The 20,145-nt window shown below is 42.1% G+C and overlaps 1 protein-coding gene across 2 annotated transcripts in view; it reads right to left on the bottom strand.

Moving 5' to 3' along the window:
- The window catches only part of LOC146970611 (myosin-7-like), a 54,503-nt gene extending 40,337 nt beyond the window's left edge, over positions 1-14,166 (bottom strand). Inside the window, exons 1-37 of one of the 2 annotated variants that reach the window (XM_085803666.1) lie at positions 14,141-14,166; positions 13,873-13,933; positions 12,758-12,965; positions 11,941-12,084; positions 11,241-11,397; positions 11,093-11,120; positions 10,876-10,984; positions 10,205-10,297; positions 10,065-10,128; positions 9,856-9,954; positions 9,658-9,761; positions 9,365-9,503; positions 9,169-9,287; positions 8,945-9,094; positions 8,594-8,764; positions 8,197-8,506; positions 8,028-8,098; positions 7,737-7,942; positions 7,527-7,650; positions 7,296-7,432; positions 6,946-7,201; positions 6,628-6,870; positions 5,846-6,022; positions 5,614-5,759; positions 5,451-5,541; positions 4,969-5,358; positions 4,506-4,632; positions 4,295-4,413; positions 3,967-4,163; positions 3,705-3,888; positions 3,360-3,525; positions 3,144-3,268; positions 2,272-2,580; positions 1,976-2,179; positions 1,602-1,898; positions 1,396-1,500; positions 4-99 (exon numbers count right to left, since the gene is read on the bottom strand). In XM_085803666.1, coding sequence (XP_085659792.1) covers positions 4-99; positions 1,396-1,500; positions 1,602-1,898; positions 1,976-2,179; positions 2,272-2,580; positions 3,144-3,268; positions 3,360-3,525; positions 3,705-3,888; positions 3,967-4,163; positions 4,295-4,413; positions 4,506-4,632; positions 4,969-5,358; positions 5,451-5,541; positions 5,614-5,759; positions 5,846-6,022; positions 6,628-6,870; positions 6,946-7,201; positions 7,296-7,432; positions 7,527-7,650; positions 7,737-7,942; positions 8,028-8,098; positions 8,197-8,506; positions 8,594-8,764; positions 8,945-9,094; positions 9,169-9,287; positions 9,365-9,503; positions 9,658-9,761; positions 9,856-9,954; positions 10,065-10,128; positions 10,205-10,297; positions 10,876-10,984; positions 11,093-11,120; positions 11,241-11,397; positions 11,941-12,084; positions 12,758-12,958 — 5,658 coding nt within the window. In that variant the 5' untranslated portion in view covers positions 12,959-12,965; positions 13,873-13,933; positions 14,141-14,166. The remainder of the gene's footprint in view (positions 1-3; positions 100-1,395; positions 1,501-1,601; positions 1,899-1,975; positions 2,180-2,271; positions 2,581-3,143; positions 3,269-3,359; positions 3,526-3,704; positions 3,889-3,966; positions 4,164-4,294; positions 4,414-4,505; positions 4,633-4,968; positions 5,359-5,450; positions 5,542-5,613; positions 5,760-5,845; positions 6,023-6,627; positions 6,871-6,945; positions 7,202-7,295; positions 7,433-7,526; positions 7,651-7,736; positions 7,943-8,027; positions 8,099-8,196; positions 8,507-8,593; positions 8,765-8,944; positions 9,095-9,168; positions 9,288-9,364; positions 9,504-9,657; positions 9,762-9,855; positions 9,955-10,064; positions 10,129-10,204; positions 10,298-10,875; positions 10,985-11,092; positions 11,121-11,240; positions 11,398-11,940; positions 12,085-12,757; positions 12,966-13,872; positions 13,934-14,140) is intronic. The other variant, XM_085803668.1, reaches the window with a different exon arrangement.
- Between the last annotated feature and the right edge of the window lie 5,979 nt (positions 14,167-20,145).

Raw genomic sequence — 20,145 nt, 5'->3', positions numbered from 1 at the left:
TACAGCCTCCTCAGTAGATCTCTTGTAGGATTTAACTTTCAGCTGCAACTTGTCCACCAGATCCTGGAGTCGGGCAAGGTTCTTGCGGTCTTCCTCAGTCTGTGGGGATCAAGGTTACCAGCTTAATTTCATTGAACGTTTCATTGAAGGTAGGGTTGGAGATCTCATTCCGGGGATTTTTCACTGAATTGCTTGAAATCCTCTTCACACCCCGATTGCAACTGATTAATGAAATATTTTTTCACAAAAATGAAAAAAGTCAGTCACCTGTGGAACAGACAATCCTGTAAAATCACCAGCCAATCGTCTTGAACACCACATTCAAGTCAAATGGATCGTGACATGTCAATCAAACGGCCAGCTGTCCCTCCTTCCCTCTGTACCACTGGTGCGCTAATCATGTGCACAATCAGAGTTTTAAACAGGTTGCGCTGTGAAAAAGCCAACGCCAGAATCTAATGTACCACACTCCTGTCCGGTAGGTGGGAATGTACCTCTAAGCTGGATGCTAGTTGGTTTATTATGATCTAAGGTATTTTCTTACCCATGTATGAGCCATGAGAAAAAGCTGGCGGAAAGTTCGCAATACTGCAGTAAAGCCCCATGACACAAAACAAGATTGCAGAAAGCCGCATTGCTCACATTGGGATTACATTGGTTGTGAGCGACGCGGCTTTCTGCGATACCGGCGTGCGTAGTGGGGCTTCATCTTGATGTGTACCCAGCGCTGAACAAGCATTGCGCGTTCCTGTGCTCTGAAGGCGTGGCTACGGAGAGAAGTCTGAGTAGAGTGGCTTGGACTCTTGAATTGTGTATTTTCAAAATGTAGTCTGCTCGCACCCTTTTACCAGGATCTCCTGCCCTACCTTTAACCATGTGTGCAAATAGTGACCTAAGCAAACCATGTGGGGTTACGAGCTGTTGCATCCGACATCCCACCATTGCGACATACCACCATTTAGACATCCCACCACTCCGACATACCGCTATTCTGACATGCCATCGTCCCACCATTCCGACAAGGCTTTCAATATAAGGAAATGTGCGTTACTCAACAGCTGACTCCCTCCTACTTGTCTGGACTCTCTCTATCTATCTGGCCTGTCTCTACCTGGTCTTTTTACTAAATTTAACCAACTCCTTTCATCATTGTCTAAGCCCAAACACTGCAAAATCTTTTTGGGGAAAAATACGCTATTAGAGGAATTGTTGGAAAGGCAGGATGTTTAAAAAAAGAAAAAAAAATACCGTCATTCCAACCATAGGAGGCAAGAATTGTCGGAACGATGGGACATTTGATAGAAAATTAAGTGTTGCCATTTAGACAATTAGAGGCCAATGTCGGACTGGTGGGATGTCAGAATGGCTGTTGCCCCCCACCATGTGGCTACAAACCTGGTAGGTAAGTTCCTTGATGCGGCGCTCATATTTGCGGATACCCTTCACAGCTTCACCGCTTTTTTTCTGCTCCATCTCCACCTCGTTTTCCAGCTCCCTCACCTGGTCAGAGGAAGGAATTTGAGGACAATTACCTTGGAACTTATAGATCATCACTATTGATCAAATCTAACTCAACATACAAATGTAACAAAAATACTCACCCTGGCCTCGAGCTTCTGCACCTGCTTCTTGCCTCCCTTCATGGCGATCTGCTCAGCTTCATCCAGACGGTGCTGCAGGTCTTTGATGGTTTGTTCCATGTTCTTTTTCATACGCTCCAGGTGAGCGCTGGTGTCCTGCTCTTTCTTCAGCTCCTCTGCCATCATGGCAGCATCAGTGATGGCCTTCTTGGCCTTTTCCTCTGCATTTCTGCACTCCTGCAGTGCATCCTCTACTTCTGTCTGAAGCTGGCACGTGTCAGCCTCCAGCTTCTTCTTGTGATTTATCAGGCTGGTGTTCTTTTGTCATACAGATAAATCAGTTATCTTATGCAGTAAAAAATAGAGCTAATTTTACAATCTAGAATCTCTCATACCTGTGAGTGCAGTAGCTGCACCCTCTCACTAACATCCAGCAGCTCTTGCTCAGCAAGTTTGCGGCTTCTCTCAGTTTGCTCCAGAGCAGCCCTCAGTTCCTCCAGCTCAGCCTGAAGCAGGTTGTTGCGTCTCTCAACAATGGCAATGTTTTCCTTCATGTCATCATTTGCTCTCATTGCTTCATCAAGCTGTATCTGTGCATCCTATTAAATTTAAAGTAAAGCCTTCGGTTATCAAAAGTCACTATAGTAACGATGGAGGAAAAGGTCAATATTAGGTCCCCCTTTTGATTTACCTTCAGATGTGCATGAACAGCCTTGAGTTGTTTCTGGGACTCAGATGCCTGCCTATTGGCCTGGCTTAGCTGGATCTCCATCTCATTGAGGTCTCCCTCCATTTTCTTCTTCAGGCGCATGGCCTCGTTCCTGCTGCGAGTCTCGGCTTCAAGAGAGCTCTGCAGAGTCTCAATGGTCCTCTGCAGGTTCCTCTTGCTTTGTTCCATTTCCTCATCTTTCTCAGCGATTTTACGCTCCATGTCGGCCTTCACCTGGTTGAACTCAAGCTGGGCTCTGAGAATCTTGCCTTCCTCGTGCTCGAGAGAACACTAAAGTAGACATCAGGAGTTTGGAAAAATGCATATCACCGTAAGTACAGTTCCATTTTAGAACATTGGACACTCACCATGCCATTCATTAGGGACACATGTACACCTGTCATGCTATTCAGCCTGCCATCGCTTGGCAGCATTGCAGTGTATAAAATCCATGCAGATACAGGGACAATTCAAATCAAACATCAGAATGGGAAAAATGGAATCTCTGATTTAAGACTTGGAATCATGTGAAATGAATCCTAATTTCTGCTGAGGCAAAAGATGGGTCCACTATGTGGTGTAAACCACATGATCCCATGGATCTAACCTACTTGGTGTCAAAAGCCCAGGTTGGTGCTGGTACAGTGGTGTGGGGAATGTTTTCTTTCATCACTAGTACCAATCAATCATAGTATTCAAAAGCCCAAAGTTGTTTAATATAAGTATCCATATACTATATTCATCGCTTCATGGTCACAGTTCACAATCTTGCATTGCTGATAATGCTGCATGTCACAAAGTCTTGTTGAATCCAAAGTGCTCTGTGCTCTGTGGATTTCAGGATTTAGTCTTACCTCTGCCTCCTCAAGGGCTGTTTGAATCTCACTCTTTTCCTGCTCCAGCTGCTTACGAGCCTTCTCCAGCTCATGAATAGTTTTTCCTCCCTCACCAAGTTGCTCAGTGAGGTCAGCAATCTCCTCTGTGTATGGAAGTAGTTGCATTTGATCAGTGGTTTTAGCACTTGCAATATGTATGGGCTGCCAGCAAAAACATATGGACTGATAGATTACCCTGCAGATTCTTGTTCTCTCTCTTGAGGGTCTCCAGATGTTCTAGAGATTCTTCATAGGAGTTCTTCAGTTTGAAGAGCTCAGTGCTCAAAGACCTGGCCTCCTTCTGAGAGCTCTCCAGTTCACTCTGACACTCCTCATATTTCTGCTTCCACTCAGTCAAGACCTATTGAGATACAAGTTGGAAAATTTAAAGTTTAAGTGCCTAGAGTGGGCTCTCTATTACCTAGCTGTGTAGCCAGATGATTTAATGTACAGTTTATCATTGTACATTAGAGATTTATCGTCTTATGAAGAGAGGAAAGTAGATAAAACTGGATGCAATGAATGTATTATAAAACATACCTTATCAAAGTTTCTTTGCTTCTTGTCCAGAGCAGCAGCAGCAGCATTTGACCTTTCCACATCCACCATGAGATCTTCAATCTCATTCTGCAGTCTGTGTTTGGTCTTCTCCAGAGAAGAGCATTTAGCATTCACTGCTTCAACAGCCTCCTCAGCATCCTGCAGACGCTGAGCCAGCTTTTTCCTAAATTGTGATAGAATTTATTCAAGATTTAATGATTTTAAACTTAGTCCGATTGTTTGAGCAAAGATATTTACTCACTTGGCCTCCTCTAGTTCTTCAGTCCTCTGGATGGCATCGGTTTCGTACTTAGTTCTCCACTGAGCCACCTCAGAGTTGGCCTTAGACATGCCACGCTGCAGTTCAGCCTTGGCCTCCTGCTCCTCTTCATACTGCTCCCTGAGCAGGTCACAGTCATGACGAGAAGACTGCACTGCATGGGCTAATGCATTCTTGGCCTGAGTTAACACAAAATATGCGTAAATTCTTTTTTGAAAAACAGCAATGTTTGAGACAAATTGATTGATTAATTAACAAAAGTAACAATATAATATAATTGAATAAGTAACATATATTTCTATCTTCATACCTTTATTTCCTCCTCAAGTTGTCTTTTCAGATCTTCCATTTGTTGACCGTAGGAAGTCTTTCCTCTTGTCAGCTGAGAAATAAGAGACTCTTTTTCCTCCATCTGCCTTGATAGCTCACCTAGAAAGGCAAACATCTCAGAGTAGTATATTCTTTTATATTAAACACGTTTGTTATTTGTGGTGAAAATTATACCATAGGAAAATACCAACCATTCTCAGCTTGGAGCTTAGCTCTCTGAGTGGTGAAGTCATTAAGGGCTCTCTGATACTCCTCACACTTGGTTCTGTACTCGTTCATTTGATCCTCCATAGTTCTGCTGGTTTTCTCCAAGGTAGTCTTCAAAATAAATTCACACATATCCACTGTTTCAAATACATTGGCAGATAAAAGGTTTACTATTGTTCTTTTGTATGTACAAAAACATGCATATGATGTTTATGTGCATTTAACCAATAGATAACTGCAGTGGAGCAGCAGCTGATCACATTAGACCACTTCTCACTTCATATCTTCCTTCGTAAGATAACGATTTTAAGGAAGGAATGTACACATACTGTTGCTGTCTCACTTCTTGGTTTTAAGTAGTCTCTCAATTAAATCAATGATCTGCTAGGTTGTCAGTTGGTGAAACCAGTGTGGAAATTTGCCTTAAGCACCCTCAAGCACTCATACCTTAGCTTTCACCATCTGCTCCATACTGGAAACCACATCATCCAGTTCCAGTCTGAGCTCACTCTTCTCCTTCTCCAGTTTCTGCTTGACTCTCTGCAGGTTGTCAATCTGCTCCCCCAGGTCAGCCACACTGTCTGCCTGTTTCTTCCTGAGTGTGGCAGCGGTGGCTTCATGCTGCAGAGTGGCCTCTTCAAGGTCTCTGCGGAGTTTCTGGAACTCAGCCTCCCTCTTCTTGTTCATCTCAATTTGGACAGATGTTGCTCCACCAGCCTCCTCCAGCCTCTCACTGATCTCCTCCAGCTCTCTGGACAAGTCTGCTCTTTGCTTCTCCACCTTGGCTCGGGCAGCTCGCTCTGCCTCAAGCTCTTCTTCCAGCTCTTCAACACGGGCCTAATGTCAGACCAACATCTTTAAATGTGGCTATAGTTTGAAAAATGTCTTATTTCAGTTTATTAAGATCCAATGGTGCACTTTCTTTTTACCTGCAGCTCTTTTAACTTCTTCTGGAGTTGAGTGATTATGGCCTGTTCATCTTCAATTTTGCCATTCAGCTGACTGATTTCAAAGTCTTTCCTGGAGAATTAGTCACTGTTAGTTTGTCAAAACAAGAGATACTGAATAACCAATGCAAAAATACATTTATACTTTTTCAGGCGCTCCTCCAGCTGCTGTTTGTCATTTTCTAGATCCATCACTGTCTCTTGGGTCAGCTTTAAGTCTCCCTCCAGCTTCCTCTTTGCTCTCTCAAGGTCCATTCGAACCTTCTTCTCTTGCTCAAGGGATCCTTCAAGCTTAATACAATATGATTACAATATTTGTTAGGGGTTTAATGACTAACACTTTGATGATATACTATAATTATCATTTGGATTCTTACATCATCCACTTGCTGCTCCAGCTTGGCCTTGGCCTTGGTCAGAGTGTTGACTTTGTCTTCTTCACTCTGCAGGTCATCCAGTGTTTGCTGATGAGCTTCCTGTAAGGCTTTCTTTTCCTTGGTCAACTTGGCAATGATTTCATCCAGAGCAGCCATCTCCTCGACCAGGTTCTTGACCTGTCAATCATTAAAAGAGGCTATGAGACACTTCATTAAGCTTCTAATCTGTGGTTGCGGATTGTCTTGTAAAAAACAAGCCCATAGGTCTTTTGTGATTATCCATCCATCATCCATTGATGATGGATGGACATGCACTATGTCCGTGCATGTCCTTAGTTCATGCAGGGACATAGTGCGCGGATGGGTTGCACCCTGAACAGGCCAGCAGTCTATCATATAGAGATGAACAACCTCACAAACTCACATTCACAGCTAAGGGCAACTTAGAGTCACCCATCATCCTAATGTGCATTTCTTTGGACTGCAGAAGGTTGGAGAACCAGGCACAAACTCTGCCCAGATACAAAGGCCCCAGGGGTAGATACGTTTTGTTATCAAAGGGCATCTAGTGGCCATCACCGTTGATGACATTATGGATAATGGGAAAAGTACTGCAACAGAGTATATAGCAAGATTCACAATGGATTTTTCCACTTAACACTGGATTATGACAGTTTTATATTATCTATGACAGTTTGACAAAGTTGGCCACATTGAGTCATGACAGCTGCCATGAGAGATGGCTCAATTTATATGATTGTTCAGGTAGGAAGATTGCTCACCTTGTTCTCAGTGGCATGTTTCTCTTTCTCCACTTTGGCCAGAGTTAACTCTAAGTCATCAATGTCCTTCTTTAACTCAGAGCACTCGTCCTCCAGCTTCCTCTTCTTAGCTGTCAGCTCAGCATTCATCTCCTCCTCATCCTCCAGTCTTTCTGTCAGCTCTTTGGCTTTTGCCTCCATTTGGATTTTGTTTTTGATCAACCCCTCACATCTCTCCTCAGCATCACAGAGATTATCTTGTTCCTGCCAAACATACAGGCTCATCAGCACATACTAATAACACATTCAAAGGACAGATCACTGTAGTGCCATTCTCACCGCTTGGACTTGGAGCTGCAGGTCATTCTTCTCTTGGAGAAGTGAAACCATTTTCTCCTCTAGTTCCTTTCTACGAGCCTCAGACTTTGCATAAGCCTCTTTGAGCTTCAGGAATTCTTCCTTCATGTTGGCCATCTCCTTTTCTGCTTCCGCAGATCTCAACAGAGGTTTAATCTTAAAGTACAGTTTCATCCAAGGCCAATTCTTGACCCCCATGAAAGAGCGCACATTCCACTGGATCACCAAAAGTGCATCTCTAGAAGATTTTTTTGTAGTATAAAAAGGTTTTAGTTAAATGTATATTGTAACCACAAACTTGAATCTTCAATGACCTAATATCAACTTGATACCTGCGTTCCACCATCTTCTGATACTCAAGACGTGACAGAAGACCACGGGATCGGGCTTGAATGGCAGTGATGATTTTGGAGAGACGCTCATCTCTCATCTCCTCAAGTAGACCCAGCAATCCGGCCTTAAAGAACACCTAAAAACACCAATCAATAGGTGTATGATTTACCAATTTGTGTATCATCTACCAAAGTCATTTTTCCCAATGTCAGAACAAATTCAGAAGTTACCTTGGTATGTCCAAACTTGTATTGATTATGATCAATATCCAGAGACCCAAGAAGTTTCTCAGCTCCCTTCCTGCTGTCAATGAACTGACCATCGGGGATGGCAGCAGGATTCAGGATGCGATATCTGGAAAATTCGAAGAAAAAGATCTTGTGTATGATACTTTAGTTTCTTCAGAATCATACAGTATGTTAAGTATACAGAGATAGTACCTCTGCTTGAAATCTCCGTATAGGATCCTGTTGGGGAAGCCCTTCCTGCAGATCCTGATGCCTTCCAGCACACCGTTACAGCGCAGCTGGTGCATCACCAGAGGATTCTCCATGGCCCCAGGAGTCTTGCTCTCATTGGGGATGATGCAGCGCACAAAGTGAGGGTGAGTAGACCTCAAGTTGGTCATCAGCTTGTTCAGGTTCTCCTTTAAAATGGTGAAGCATACATTTAGATATAGTGGTATAAACACCAAAGACCAAAGAACACCAAAGAAGAATGATATACAGTACCCTATGAAGAGCAGACACAGTCTGAAATGATGATCCCTTCTTTTTCTTCCCTTTTTGACCTTCACCTTCAGCTGATTTTCAGAGGAAAACATTGTGATGTTAAAGCTCTAAAAAGTACTACAAATAAAAACTATTCTGATCTCCAAACAAGAATTTCAAAACATTGTACCCGAATCAGCTCCAGCATAATTTGCAAAGAGGATAGAGAGAAGCTTGAGGGTAGACTTCTGGTACAATCCAACCACAGTCTCATTCAGTGGATCCTTGTTCTTCACCAGCCAGTTGTTGATATTATAATCAACAGTTCCAGCGTAGTGAACCAGAGCAAAATGAGCCTCTGGTTTCCCTTTGACAATCCTGGGCTTCTGGAAATTGTTGGATTTCCCCAGATGGTTGTCATAGAGCTTAGCTTTAAAGGTGGAATCTGAGGCTTTTGGGAACATGCACTCCTCTTCAAGGATGGACATAATACCCATGGGCTGAGGAGATAAAAAAAATATGAGAGGTTTAGAAAACAAATCAAATTTTTATTCACTTTTTGGTGTCTAATTAGTCCATTATCTCACCTTTTCAATCAGATCAATACAGGCCTGCAAATCCATACCAAAGTCAATGAAGGTCCATTCAATGCCCTCTTTCTTGTACTCTTCCTGCTCCAGCACAAACATGTGGTGGTTGAAAAACTGTTGCAGTTTTTCATTGGTGAAATTGATGCACATCTGCTCAAAGGTGTTGTACTGTAAAGACAACAGTATAATGGTCACATGTTTGTTTCCTGCATCAAACATAAGAGTGGAGTAGAGTATATTAATTTGCCTCCAAAATATAACTGAAAAGTAACAAAAAAAAAAGCCACTTTATTTATCATTCTTTGATTCATATTGAGCTGAAAGGTGTGAGCACTGAAAATTACTCACATCAAAGATCTCAAATCCGGCAATGTCCAGCACACCAATGAAGTACTGGCGAGGCTGCCTGGTCTCCAGTGACTGGTTGATTCTGATTACCATCCACAGGAACATCTTTTCATAAACAGCTTTGGACAGAGCTCCAACAGCATAGTTCACCTGGAGAACAGAAATACATTCAACTTCATGCATACAACAGAATTTCCAGGAGGCGTGGAGCATTTCACTCTTACCTGGGCGACATTTTGTCCCTTGGTGACCCACTCATTTCCTACTTTGACTCTTGGGTGACAGAGTGCTTTGATGAGGTCAGCAGAGTTCAGGCCCATCAGATAAGCTGATTTGTCAGCATCTGAGGAAGAAAGGGGGGATTCCGTGAAACCCTCTGTGTTGGTTCTGATTGAGTCTGACTGACAGAGCTTCTCTCACCTTCGGTGCCATCAGCCTCTGCCTGCTCTTCTCTCTGTTTCTGCTTGAACTTCATGTTACCATAATGCATGATGGCACCAGTCAGCTTGTAAACAGAGTTCTTTTCCTCTTGAGTAAAGCCCAACACATCAAAGGCACTCTGTGGAAGAGCACACACAATAACATAATATAATTTGATGAAATAATGAATTAAGAACTTAGTAACTGCGAAAATCAGACTAACTTATTAAGTGATTGTGATTAAATTTAAGTTTGATGTAAATGAGTGAGAGAGAGTGATGAAAGAGCCTGACATCTGTTGCCATCAGTTCTTCTGCATCATCAATAGAGGCCACTTGGGTTTCCCCCTGGGAGATGAAGGCGTAGTCATAGGGATTATTTGTGATCAACAGCATCTCTGGAGGACACATAGAGAGGGGGGGCAAAGGTCATATGCCAGTGACAGCCTGGTAATTTCTGTCTTCTTTTCCTTCCCTACAAGCTGTACTAACCCAGGATTTCAGGTTTCTTCTGAGACAGGATCTGGTAGAAAATGTGATAATCTCTCTCAGCCCTAAGCTGGAAGGTCACACGAGACTTCTCCAGAAGGTCTGACAATTTTAAAATACAGGTCAGAAGATATTGTCAGACATCAGTCAACTATCCTGCAAAACATATATAGCATTTGTGTAATTTCAGAGTACGAAAACAATGTTCTTACAGGTTTCAATATCAGCAGAGGCTAACTTTCCCCTGGCATCAAAATGAATTCGGATGAATTTACCCTGAAAGGATGAAGTTTACATATCATAAGATATCTTGATATTTGCACCAACAAAATACAAGAGCTTAGATACTCACAAATCTTGAGGAGTTGTCATTCCTGATAGTCTTGGCATTTCCAAAGGCTTCTAGAGCAGGGTTAGCCTGAATGATCTGATCCTCCAGGGTTCCCTGTCACAGAGAAATACTTAAAGCTATAAGAGACTTAATTGGCAAAACTTGATTGATTTTACTAGATTTATCATTAAGTTGGGTGTGTCACCACTGAGCAAATCCACAGCAAATCTATTAAATTTTTAGTTAAGAAGGTATGCTGTTGTACACCTATCTACCCTGGAGTTTTAGGGGCCATGTCCACCAGACGCTCTCTGGGCGTCTACTTTCCATTCAGATCTTATGGAGTTCGGCGCTCACAGTGCTCAGCGCCCTCGGTGGAAAAAACGCTCTCACCACTTCATTTTTTTGTTGCAGCGTTCACAGCGCTCAGAGTTGAAATATGTTCAACTTTTGGAACAGTGCGCCGCTCGTCAAGCAGCTCGGAAGTGACGGCTCGTTTTGTAACCTGGTTACAGCAGCATTCTGAGAGAGAGAGAGCAAACGCTCCAAGAGTGCGTTTGGTGGACACGACCGTTGGTCGCAGGCGCTCAGAGCGCTAAAAGCGCGTCTGGTGGACACGGCCCCTTAACCGTCTTTGGGGTCAACAGAACCCCTTCCAACAAATCACACATTCGACAGATCTTATTATTCACCTTGTCTTTGGCATTGGGATCTGGTTTCTTAACACCTCCAGCTGCAATACTTGCAAAATACTGGATGACACGCTTTGTGTTGACAGTCTTTCCTGCACCAGATTCTCCACTGTGAATACAAAGTCAACGATCAGCACTGATAGTGGCTAATGTAGAGTAATATCTTACAGTATGTCAGAGAATGGGTGATATTAAGGTATAGTAAGATATTACGTACGTGATCAGGATTGACTGGTTTTCTCGGTCTACAAAAACAAATGCAGAGTGTTTTTTTTTTTTGTTGATCGAGTTTCAGCACAAGTGCATCATGTAATAAAACGCCCCAAATTCATATAGTACCCCAAAACTGTCTTATCAGTCTGTACCTGCCAACATGTACTGATAGGCGTTGTCAGAGATGGAGAAGATATGAGGAGGAGCTTCAGTCCTCTTCTTTCCTCTGTAGGCAACAACCACTTCTTGGTTGTAGACTGGCAGCCACTTGTAGGGGTTGACAGTCACACAGAACAGCCCAGAGTAGGTCTGAGAAACACAGACAGTTAAACATGATCACCATTTTCAGTTCTTTGCCATTTATAATTCAAAACTTTGTTGTGGTTTCTCTCTACTTTTGGATTTGGTTTCTCTAAATGTTTACCTAAAATCTGCCAGACGTTAATTGGATCACTCAGAAAACAATTAGCCAATCACGATGTGAAGCTACATAAAGATGGTCTTTGGTTCATAAAAGTACATATATTTTTTTGGCTTTTTGCCTTTATTCAATAGTCCACAGTATAGATAGACAGGAAAGGGGGAGGCAGAGAGAGGGGGAATGACATGCAGGAAAGGTCTGCCTGACGCGGGATTCGAACCGGGGACGCCTGCGTTGAGGACTGTAGCCTCTACATGGGGCGGCCGCTCTACCCACTGCGCCACGCACCGCCCCGTCATGTATATCTTCTTAAGAATCAACACTTCATAGAAAACATGGGGAAAGTGCCAACTGAACAATATTCATCTAATAAGAGGTTTAAAAGATTTATTTGTCATAGTTTGGATGTTATTGGTTCTTGAGCTACTCACATAGATCATCCATGCTGCGTAACGCTCTTTGAGGTTAAACAGCACAGCTGGTTCATGGAGGAAGGTCAGCATGGCCATATCCTCGATCTTGTCAAACTTTGGAGGGTTCTGTTGCAGAATGTCAACCTCTTTGACAGTCACAGTCTGGGGAAAACCAACACAGGTTTTTAAAGTGCCGGTCCAAAATTTTGACATAGGAATGTTGTTATTAAGAGTTGGCGATAAAACATTCCAGAATTATTATTGTCAACATCACCGGTGTAGCATTACAAAAGCATTGCCACACATTGTTATTGCCAGATGGCAGCAATGCTCTCACTTCATCACTCAGCTGCTCAGTGCAGTGAATGGAGCAGCACTCTGGATCCCATTTGAACACGTATTCACACTCTCTCAAGGATACGCAGTTTAAATCACATATAGATTTACACTCAGATTAACACTTGCTCCTGGTCAAGGACTCACATAATCTCACACTCAAACTTCTTAATGTGATATAATGTTTTTCTTGCGGTGCTCTTACTGTCTTGATGACTGGAGTTACCCTGTTAATCACAAACTAAAGATTCACTTACCTTGCAGAATGTGGATTTGTGTGTAGCTTTTAGCATGCAGGTTTATTTAAGACAGCAATTGAATTTATTTCACTAGAATTTATTACCTTTTTGTTGTACATTTAATGAAATATATACAGTATACATTATACACACCGGTAATCAGTTTAAATTGACAATTTTACTCCACAGCCTGCCAGACCAGATTTCAAAGAGTGATTAAATCAATTTACCTGTGCTAAGAGCATCCAGTCACCACTTACCTTCCCGTTCTGTGTCTCTACAGTGGCTTTGTCGCCCTCCCGGCTCTGGACGGTCCCCTTAACAAACTCCTCCACTGGATCCGGGACAAAGCATTCCTTCTTGATGTCAAAGGAGCGCATGGAGGCCTCCATGCGCTCCTTGTCCGACTTCCTCAGGTAAGAGGCAGCTGGCCCAAACACAGCCATCTCTGCATCCCCCATGGCTGCACTAATGTACAGTCAATAAGGATGATTAAGGCTCCATCCTGTCATCTGTATCATACAGATGTGCTCAAAAGTTTACATACTGTACCCTGGAAGATTTTGTAACCGTATACCATTCTTTAAGGAAAACACGAGTGATCAGACAAAACAGATTTCTCTTATTTTTAATGGTATTCAAATTAAACTGTTGAGACATCCAGAAATAACTCAGTCATTTAAAAACAATGACCAACTGACCAACACATTTTTGATGGTACCAGACCATGGCTTGGTATCAACAGAACCCCTCAATTTCCACTTTTATGAGAGCTTGAACACTGCTGATTGGCATTCTCAAATCTTTGGATATCTTTTTATATCCTTTTTCTGTTTTATAAAGTTGAACAACCTTCTTCCTCAGGACTTTTGCAAGTTCTTTTGCTTTCCCCGTGGCTCAGAATCCAGCAAAGTTAGTGCTGCAATGGATGAAATGTGCAGGTGTTTTTGTCAAGAGCCCAGAATCTCGTTGACTTTTTATACACAGACACTAATTACAAGTGTAAACTGTTGATCAGGGCCATTTTGGTGGTTGCACTTATCATTAGGATTCAAAAAGATCAAACACAGTTGTGTGATAATAAATGGCTTTGCCCAGCCACTAACTCTGAATAAATTATCAATTATATTTTCTGAAATGTAAAGTAGTAGTAGAGTATGTAAACTTTTGAAGTTACATTTTAAGTTACATTCTACATTCTTTTCCTTTGCATTTGGATTTTAAAAGTTTGAACTTTGATGGAATCTTGGAAATTTCCCTTATTGAGTTTATCCATCTTAACAGTCTAGAGCCATTCTGTAAGTATCCACAGACAGAAATAGTCTCTATCTTATAATATGAATTGCTAAAAGGATGTTAGGAAGAGAGAATTTACCTGTCAAGTCAACTGAGGCGACAGGTGAGCTCAGGCTGCAAGCAACAAACCAGTGATCCACCTGCAATGAAGGGAGAGAAATGTGAGCGAGACAGTCTGAGTTCATCTTACAAGCTGACATCAACATCAGTGGGGTGAGAGGTCTCTTGTGTTAGATCATCTGTTTAACCTGGCCCTGGTTTACGTTAATGTCAAAGTAAAAAACAAACAAACAAAAAACTGGAGGTTAGGTTTAAGCAAGAGAAAGATGAACTGAATCCAGACTCACAGAGGCCAGGTGAAGAAGAGGCAGCTACTAGACCTGCAGGGTTGGTTGGGATCAAATATATAACCCCAGATAACCTGCCTTACAAGGCCAAGGGCACCACCCTGACCTGCTTACTACACACACACAACAGACACCCATCGACAGGTACACTACTGCCACATACACACGCACATACACACACACCCACCGACCCACCCACGTTCTCACACTGTGGTAATCGCCATCACTTCCATCATGACAGGGCTCTCTACGGCTCTCATGTCTGGCTGCCCTCTCTGCTTGTTTGTCTCTACCTCTCACGTCCAAATAATGTGATTTTACGGGAGCAGCGCCAGGAACTTTCTCCAGCATAACTCGTCCATGACTCACATAGCTCAAAGTCCTCTATCTCTAATTCTACCACACTTCTTTTATCTCTCTCATCTCATGTGCTGAATTATTTTTCCTAGTGAGGACTGGCCGTGGACAGAAACCAGATTCCATGTATTGCCTGTGAGGAGGAGCACAGAGGGACACGCGACATATTTCTGTTTGAATTGATACCAACATCAGAAGTAGTAGAGAGAAATATACTTTATCTGAAGTTCAGATTCCTTTTTTAAGTTTATTTATTAATGTCCAATAATGGCTGCATTACTGCATTAGCAGTACATGGACATCTGTGATTATTAGAACAGTTTTAATGTTTGGTATACATAAACACATATATACACACAGACACGCATATATACATGCATATATATATATATACAACAAAACTTTCTCTTTTTTTCCCTTCCTCATTAATTCCCCCCCCCCTTTTCTCCTTCTCGTTCCCTTCTTTCACTCTGAGAGTGTGTACCTCCATAAAAAAGGGGGGGGCGGGGAGTAAATAAATAAGATAAAATGAATGGAGAGGGAGAGAAAAAGTCATCTTGATTTTTCAACCTACCAAGAGCAAACGTTCCACCTTGTATCAGAGCAGTTAGTATGTGTCTTCACTCTTCAGGCCTGTCAAAATATCACCAGATTTGGTCATCTATACTGCCACTAATATATTACCGCATCCCATCCTCATCAGACTCCTTGTTAATAAAGGTGGCACTTTCGGGAGCTTGATTATTTGAAACTGATGTAATAAATGCACTCGTACATCTTCACCGTCTCTGAGGCTCTCTTTTCTGAGTCAGATTTGAAATTTACTGTCAGGCTGATGTTTGATTTTAAAAAGTAATCCAGCAACATTCAGCTCACTAGCTAGGGCTGTTTATTGAATTAATTTCAATAATAGCAGATTGTTTGTGCTGCACCCATTCTCCCATAAAGTTTATATCAGTTAAAAAAAAAAAAGGATTCCAGATCTTAGTTATCTCTCTATGTGGAATTCCAGGTTATCACTTTGAATTTTGCTAATATGAAAGATTCACTCCCACTGGGAGGTTCAACAGCCCCAAAATGTCAAAGTCCATGTCAGATCGTTAACTCCAAACACCAGCTTCTGTCCTTGCTGGGACACTTATAATCCCTCAGGTTATCTCTGTTCCAACCCTCTGTGGTGCAGAAGTTTTTCCTTTAAACAACAGAAATTCTTTACTTTCATACCATTTAGAGGAGGTGGTGTTTCAGACCACAGGTCGGTGGTCATCCACAATTCATCATATGAATATCTTGGCATTTTAATTGATGAGGCAGTCTGGGTAGCAGACTATAACAACGATTACATTTCTTGCAGCGTGTTAGAGTTCACGCTGTTAAAGGTTTATGGGTATGCCTGATCAGGTATGGTATCATGGCCTGTCAGTGCAGGCCAGAAATGAACTGATGAGGATGATTAAGACCGCGTGAAAAATGATACAGTAGGTGGTAAAATCACACACCCCCCCAGATTATCTTTCAACACTTTGAAGCAGGCCAATAAGATTATTAACGACCCGTCACATGTTTTACATTCAGAATATGAACTGCTGCCCTCTGGCAAGAGGCTCAGAGTTCCTCAGTGTAGACTGAACAGATTTAAAAATGATATCTGTCTGTGTTGATTACTTCATTTTATGTATTTATGTGTTTTTTGAATTTGTACAATGTTGATTGCATAATGTGTATGCCGTCTTTTTAATGGCTGCAGCATGGGTGAAGAGCCCACGACAAATGTCCCACCTGATGGGACAATCACATTTATGTTACTCTTATTCAGATGTCCATCACCTCAAGTCACCTTAATGGAGACATTCTTAGAGATTTGAGTTTACAGAACGATAAAGAAAGTAAGATCACTCACTGATTCTTCTCTCAGTGTGTAGTTTTTATTATGTAAACCGTCTGCATTACGAGTAGTTTTGGAAAAGCAAAGCGTTTTCACACTACATTTATGAGCCTCCGCGCGCACTGTCAAATTCTTTGACCAGCGCAAGACAGACTCATGTTTTCATTCATCAAGAATTAAAGTCAGAGGTTCGAAGACGATCAGATACTCAGATACTGTCGTAGTTCCGACCATAAACGGCGATTCGGCGGCGTTATTCTCATGACTCGCCGGGCAGCGTCCGCGAAACCGAAAGTAAGGAAACGCTGGTCGGCTCGCCCAGCATTTCCGCCACCACTAATAATAACAAAATAACGATAGAGACAAAACGATGTATTTATCGAAAATGGGCCCATTAACAAGTGTGGGTAACGTAGATTCATCCACATTAATATGAGGAATATTGTCGCGGAATTTTTCGTTCTGCCGATGGAGAAAGTCCTCGTTGTCCCTTTAAGTTGGGTCTTTGTTGACCCTAGCAGTGCAAATTCACCCAGACCATTTCATCATTGTGGTGAGCCTCCACCACTGAACTTCTGTCCAATCATCCTGTCCTTACACGTTTTACAGGGATAGTTAAACATTTTGGCAAATTGGCCCATTGCCATAATCCCTATCATAGCAGTAGGTTTGTTACCTTTAATTGTCGGTGCAAGCTATTTTTAGAGCAGCGGAGCAGAGCTGCAAGCTGCTCAGAGCTACGCTACGGAGACTAATGAGATTCCTTCATCAAACTCATCAAATACACAATCCAACTCCAAAACGCTCTTGTGGACAAGTTGTGACCTGCACATTCACCACGCTATGAGATAATAACGGAAAGTTGTTTTCAAGGTAAATTCATGCAAAACCACTGATGCGCGTTCCCGTCTGGGGCAGTTTTTCGGCAAGCAGTCTCTGCATTTACCTCGAAAACAACTCTGTCTCGTAACGTTCCGTTATTATCTCATAGTGTGGTGAACAACTTGTCCACCAAAGTGTGTGTGAGTGTTTTGGAGTTGTTGGATTGTGTATTTGATGAGTTTGATGAGGGAAACCAAGAAATCCCATTAGCCTCTGTAGCGTAGCTCTGAGCAGCTTGTGGCTCTGCTCTGCCGTTCTAAAAATAGCATGCACCGACAATTTAAGGTAACGGACCTACTGCTATGACTATAGGGATTATGGCAATGGGCCAATTTGCCAACTAGACTAGGTCAACACCAAGGATAAACAGATGTAGCCTCTGCATTCATGGTATGTTGTCTCTTTCCTTAGGGTGATGGATCCAGAGACCCTGCCATGAAGCAACAGTCCACTTAATTGCTGTGCTCTGCAAACAGGACCGGCCCAGAAGGATGAGAGAGTACCACCTGAGCTTTCTTCTCAAGTGGGAGGAGCCAGACATCTCGAAGGAGCTGAGGGATGTGTTGTGTTTGCTCCAGGATCCACTACAGCTACACGGTGGGTACCTTGAGCAGTATATTCTATTTGAAGTAATGGCCATATTAATGACATGAGTAATTCCTGACAAAAACAATAAGTTCAGGTGGGAGTTGCTATGCTTGGTAACCAACAGCTGCCCCCATCACATGCTGGTGGACTGATATGCTGGTCTATTTAAAGGTCTTCACCTGCTTTAGTAATGTTGTGTTTACAAGCACTCAGGGAGGGGTCGTTAGCTGTAATTCCCACAGGAGCTTCTTCACAGTGCCCAGTGGTTATAAAACTGGAGTCTGTGCTACTATTATGAACCACTGCAATATGGAAAAACCTTTGCCGTCACCAAACCAGCAAAACCAAACAATGCTGACTCACTGTCGGTATTTATAGCCGTATGCACAGTTGCAGAAGATGTTTAACAAAGCGCTCTGCAAACTAGACAGAAAGGCGTTCCATACTGTCACCGCATGCTAATTGTCTGTCAGATCACTCCTTCCTTAGTGACAGCAGGGTCAAGTGGTTGGGTGATACCTATAAATTAACACCTGTCTCAACAAGGCGTTATGTGTGTTGTATACACTGCTGGCTGCTCAGGTTACATGTGGTAGGCATCCTGTCAGTAACTACTACTGACACTTCAGTGGTATTGCTGTCGTGATGAAATACAGCCGACACACATGGACAGAAATGACTGCAGACCATGGTTATTATAGTTAACTAAAATTAGCAGTGAAAACATAATTTAGTAAACTGAAATAAAAATAAAAATGACAATTTTTCCAAAATGAGAACTAAATTAAAAATTACAATGAACTAACTGAAACTAAACTGAATGGAGTACAACCCACAGATGGAGTGAATGTAACGTGATGATGATGGGAACATTTATGGGATGCAACCAAAAGGGAAAAATCCTACAAATTTGGAAAAGCATCTTCAGAGGTCTGACAGAGGCGTTCTCTGAAAATCTGAAAAACTAAGACGTATGACTAAATAATTTGGTATCTTATTTATAGTGTTGCTTTAAAGTTTAAATGGAGTCTCTAGATTAAGTATGCCAGACCAGTACACCTTGGAAAAGTCCAAAAATGTGTCACTCCTGTCATTCTCTATAGGAAATTTGATGTTTGATTACTTAACTGTGACCCGATGAATATCTAAACTCTTTGTAATTCTTTCCAGGAAATCAACATTTTTGACCATAGAAGTCAAAGAAGAGAAGATGTTGGAGTAACAGCTGGAGGCCTAAAGGAAACAATGAAGCTGTTTCACATCAACACCACCAGGAAAATGCTGTGGACTGATGAAACTGAACATGCAGTACTGGGTATGGCGTAACAACTGTGCACCAACATGAATACACCATGCCAGAGTTGGAGGCATCTGTGCTGCCTGTAAACCTGGACAACTTCACATCGCGACCCTGAAGATTGAACTAAATCTACTTGAAAATGACTTTAAACAACAGAAATTAACTTTGTGGATTGGACCAATCACAGGTCACATCTCAATCCTCCTGAGATGTCGTGGACTAGCTAAGTGGAGTGTTGACCAAGTCTTCACTGACTTTCCACCAAAACTGTGAAAGTGAAATAGTTGTTTTCAAAAAAGATTATAATCAATGCATTAAATGAGGTCTTTTTTTTTTTTTTTTTACGTCACTGTATTTCCTATTAAAACCACCTCAAATTAATTACCATGGATTCACCCACAATGACTACGTTTACATGGACAGCAGTAATCTGTAGGCCTAGGTCACACTATCTGACTTTACCTCCAGAACATTCTATCCTCAACATACAGTTTGTTATGGTACCAAATACCATTTTGGGTGTATCATTTTCAATTTTATGGAGGCTTCAGCTGCAGTAAGGCCTACTTCTTTGTCATGCAATACATGCACATAGACAACGGCGTATTCTGTGCTTTCTTTGGGCCCGGACGTACTGGATGAAGTACGAAGTATGGCCTGGTGGGAGAGAATCATTTTAAAGGGGAACCATGCAAATCTGGTTCCCTCTCCCCTGTTTTGCTAAACTTCCTCCTGGCCATTTGCATTTTGTTATTTTTCATAGAGTGTTTCGACGTGTATATTTGTGTCATATCTGTCATAAACAAGAGATTACAGGTTATGTTTGTCTCGCGGTGCTGCCAAGACAAGAGCTCGGACACCGGTTCGGAGGCTCTGATCTTGCACGGTTGGTTTTTCGCCAAGAGGCGCTAGATGGAAGGCAGAAGCTGTTTAATCAATGTAAACATGTAGCATAGTTAAGCTAAAAATCCTGCATAGTTCCCCTTTAATGGA

The sequence above is a fragment of the Trachurus japonicus genome, chromosome 17 (genome assembly GCF_045865225.1).
Source record: "Trachurus japonicus isolate A0001 chromosome 17, Traja_1.0".
Taxonomy (NCBI): Eukaryota; Metazoa; Chordata; class Actinopteri; order Carangiformes; family Carangidae; genus Trachurus; species Trachurus japonicus.
Note: the sequence above shows the minus strand (reverse complement) of the source record. Positions and strands in the feature narration are given on the sequence as shown.